This window comes from Acanthamoeba castellanii, assembly GCF_000313135.1.
Source record: "Acanthamoeba castellanii str. Neff unplaced genomic scaffold scf7180000084633, whole genome shotgun sequence".
NCBI lineage: Eukaryota > Discosea > Longamoebia > Acanthamoebidae > Acanthamoeba > Acanthamoeba castellanii.
In genome coordinates this window covers 1-3,323 of record NW_004457651.1, presented here as the reverse complement: position 1 = coordinate 3,323, position 3,323 = coordinate 1, and the positions used below count along the sequence as shown (strand labels likewise).

Sequence of the window (3,323 nt, the reverse complement as noted above, 5' to 3'; positions counted from 1 at the left end):
CTTCAGTGTCTCCCACAGCCTCCATTACACCATCAATCATGCTGTCTGTGTCACCCTCAAGCTCCAGTTGGCCCAGTTGTTGTCAAGTCCCAGCAGGTGGCAAGCAGTCAGTGGCATGTCTGCCACTTGCACCAGGTGAGAATTTTCCATGTCATCTTGTTCATTGTGAGATTTCTCCCACCAAGCTTATTGATGTATGTGATTGCAGTGATGTTGTTGCATTGAAGCAGGATTGACTTTGATGTGAGGTGGGGTTGGAGGGCTTGTAGTGTGATGAAGCACTGCTTTGAGCTCCAGTTTGTTGATGTGAAGAGGTGTTCCTCACCACCAGCCTGTGGAAATAGTGCTTGAGACCTTCAGGGCTGTGCCCCACCTAGTCAGGGAGGTGTCAGTGTCAAGCACCATGTTGAAGGGTTGTGTTGTTGCCATGTGGATGTCCCACTTTGAGAGACCTGTCCTCCACTTGTGCAGGTTGTTGATGGCTGCTGGTGACAGTTGAATCATGCTGTTCCAGTCCTGCTGGTGTTTGATGTTATGGTACAGGTTGTGTAGCAGGAGCTGGGTTGGGAGTATTGTGCATGTCAGGGAGCAGCAGTGGCCTGCCACCTGGAAGTGAGGCTTGGCCAAGGTGTTGACAGTGAGACCCAGGAACTCCTTGGACTGGCTTGGTTCCAGTTTATGTGCCAAGAAAGGCTGGAGATGGTCTTGAGCACTGTTGTGTGTTGGTGAAGTGTGTTGGTCTGGCTGGGCGCCATGATGATCAGGTTGTCCATATATGCCATGCACCAGACACCCTTCACCATGAGGGCCAACATCATCACACACACAAACCAGGCCACAGCAACACATTCAGGCCAAATGGGAAGGCACAGAAGATGTATTGGCAATTCCACCAGCAGAAGCCAAGGAGGTGTTGGTGATCTGGATGGACCTCCACCATGGTGGAAGCCATCCTTGAAGTTGATGGTGAACAGGAAGTTGCCTGGCTGGAGAAGGTTCACCAGGTCACAAAGCAACTGGTACTTGAACTTTGTGGGTGAATGTAGTGGTTCAGGAGACACATGTTAATGATCAGGTGTGACTTGCTGTTCTTCTTTGGCATGACACTGATAGGAGAAAGGACTGCCTGTTTGTGAGGGAGAAGCTCTTGCAGGGCCTCTCTGCAAGGAGGCAACAGATCTCACCATCCACAAACATCACCTGACACTTGGTCAGGTGATGGTTCCATGCAGAGTGGAGAGCTGGGAGTTGTGAGATTGGCAGCTTGACACCAAGATGGATCCAGTGCAGAAGGGTCAGCAAGGCCCCCTCCCAGTGCAGGTGAAGCAATCCCACAACAGGTATGCTTGGTGAAGTGCGAGGTAAAGGTGGGTGCTCCCCCCCAGTGAGGGGAGCCTGCCATGTCTCTGGGGGCACTAATCCTGGAACTTGTGGTCATTTGAAATGAGAGGTCACAAATGACCATGGAATTTTTGTTGTGCTAAAATCATGTGAGATTTTACATTTTTGATTTATAGGGCAGTTTTGAAGATTTGGATATGCATGTCAAAAGACCACGCCGGCATGGCCGCACGCCTGTTGGCCCGCGACAAGCGCCCCGACGGCGCGCTCCTTGGACCGACCGTGCTCCACTTTCACGTGCCTGGATGCGGCCGCGGCCGCGCGCATGGCAAATTCGAGCCGCGTCATCTGTTACGCAACGAGTTACGGCAAGGCCGTACCGCTCTTTGATCCGCACATCGCCGCCGGATCTGCCGACCACCATGGCATGCCCAAGGTTGATGGCGACGGCCGAGGCTCGTGGATGCGCCTGGCCATGGGCTACACGGTGAGCCCCGAGGCCGTCCGTGACGGGCTGGACAGACTGCTGAGCCTGCATGTCGTTCCGGCCGCATCTTGATCGCCGTCTGTTCTTCTGCCCCTTTTATTTCCCCCGCGTTGTTGTCGCGCCCCAATGTGCATCCTACGGCGATGGCAACAACAAAGAGGGACCAAAGCCCAGGATCTCGCAACAATGCAGCAGGGCCGGCGCGATGTGGCACAACACACCACACGGCCGCTTTGATAAAAAAATATAATTATATCGTAGAAGCAGCAGCTCTATTAGCCGTGCGCCGGGCAGCCAGGTCATTCATTTTCTACTCGACTCCAGCAGCCTGCTCTGTCTGCCTGTCTGTCTATCTATCTCTCTATCTCACGCTTGCGCACAATGGAACACAGCTCTCTTGCGCCGATTGCCGTCGGTTGAACCCGACGCCGAATTGCCTGCCGCTACCGTTGCTTCCGCTGCCCCGCCCGCGCACCCTGCCGCGACCGGTCGACGCACCACGACCGACAGTCGCGCTTTGGTCTCGGGCCGGCCCAACAAGCGCCTCCGCGCGCGCCCCGACGAGGAACCGATCGACGCCGACCGCCAGACCATCACGCTCAAACAAGCCGTGGGCCAGTTCATCCGCCAATGCACGGTCAGCGCTTATGACAGAGAGGAGAACGAGCACGACCTGGGCGTGCCCGTCGGCGTGCTCCTACGCGCCTTTGCCAACTACCTGACCGCCGCGCAGCTCGCGCTATCTGGCGCGCCTTTGGATCTCGGCCCCGATGATGGCGAGTGTCGTTACGATGCCGAGCGAGACGCGCGGTTCGTGTCGGCGGTCCTCTCGGCCCTGACCGAGCGTGGGACCAAGGCCAGGCTCGATGATGGTCCGTGGCGCAGCAAGGACCCCCAATGGCGCTACCCGCAGCACTGTGGCGAACCGACCGCCGTGTTTGAAGGATGGATCGTCGGGTGCGATCTGCTGCATCGGTACAACCCGCTGGTGCCCGCCGACCCGTATGCGTCCCACAGGCTCTACGCGCAGATCACCTGCTTTGAGCTGGACCACGCGAGCTCGGCCATCCACTACGTACCGCTAGAGTACATCACGCCCGCGCAGTTGGCGCTTCTCAAGCAAGCGCACGGCTTCTGCACGCCCGAGGACCAGCACGAGTGTCCCGCCGTCGATACCGTCTACGAGTGGCTCAACGCGGTCGACAGTTCCGGGCTGGTTCGGTACGCCGAGAGGCCGGGCACCGTGTCTTGCGAGCCGCGCAACGTCGTACCCTTTACGATACTCGGCCCCACCTACTGAGCGCGCCAAACTCTACGCGCTCACCTCTTTGTTGTTGTGCGCCGACGATGGGCCGGCAAAGCCGATGGAACAGAGTTTGCGCCACGCCACGATTTCAAAGCACAATCTGGCGCTTTCTTTTCTTTGTCATTGTTTGTTTGCGTGTGTGTCGGTCCGGTTTGCCACTGTGGCGGCACCGCAGCGGACCAGCTGTGG

General features: G+C 57.1%; 3 protein-coding genes across 3 annotated transcripts in view; 2 read left to right on the top strand and 1 right to left on the bottom strand.

The window, feature by feature from the left end:
• The window catches only part of ACA1_342040 (uncharacterized protein), a gene marked incomplete at both ends in the record, with an annotated part of 809 nt that extends 584 nt beyond the window's left edge, over positions 1 to 225 (top strand). Inside the window, one exon of the mRNA XM_004352616.1 lies at positions 77 to 225. Within this exon, the coding sequence (XP_004352668.1) occupies positions 77 to 225 (149 nt within the window). The remainder of the gene's footprint in view (positions 1 to 76) is intronic.
• Positions 226 to 321: 96 nt separating this feature from the next.
• ACA1_342030 (uncharacterized protein) lies at positions 322 to 1,028 on the bottom strand (the record flags this gene model as incomplete). The annotated part of the gene is given in 3 exon segments (XM_004352615.1): positions 322 to 794; positions 832 to 921; positions 932 to 1,028. Coding segments are annotated over 3 exon segments (660 nt in total), but the record flags the coding sequence as incomplete, so codon positions are not given.
• Positions 1,029 to 1,666: 638 nt separating this feature from the next.
• ACA1_342020 (uncharacterized protein) lies at positions 1,667 to 3,128 on the top strand (the record flags this gene model as incomplete). The annotated part of the gene is made up of 2 exons (XM_004352614.1): positions 1,667 to 1,847; positions 2,221 to 3,128. The coding sequence occupies 2 exons, from the start codon at positions 1,667 to 1,669 to the stop codon at positions 3,126 to 3,128; spliced, it is 1,089 nt and encodes a 362-aa protein (XP_004352666.1).
• Between the last annotated feature and the right edge of the window lie 195 nt (positions 3,129 to 3,323).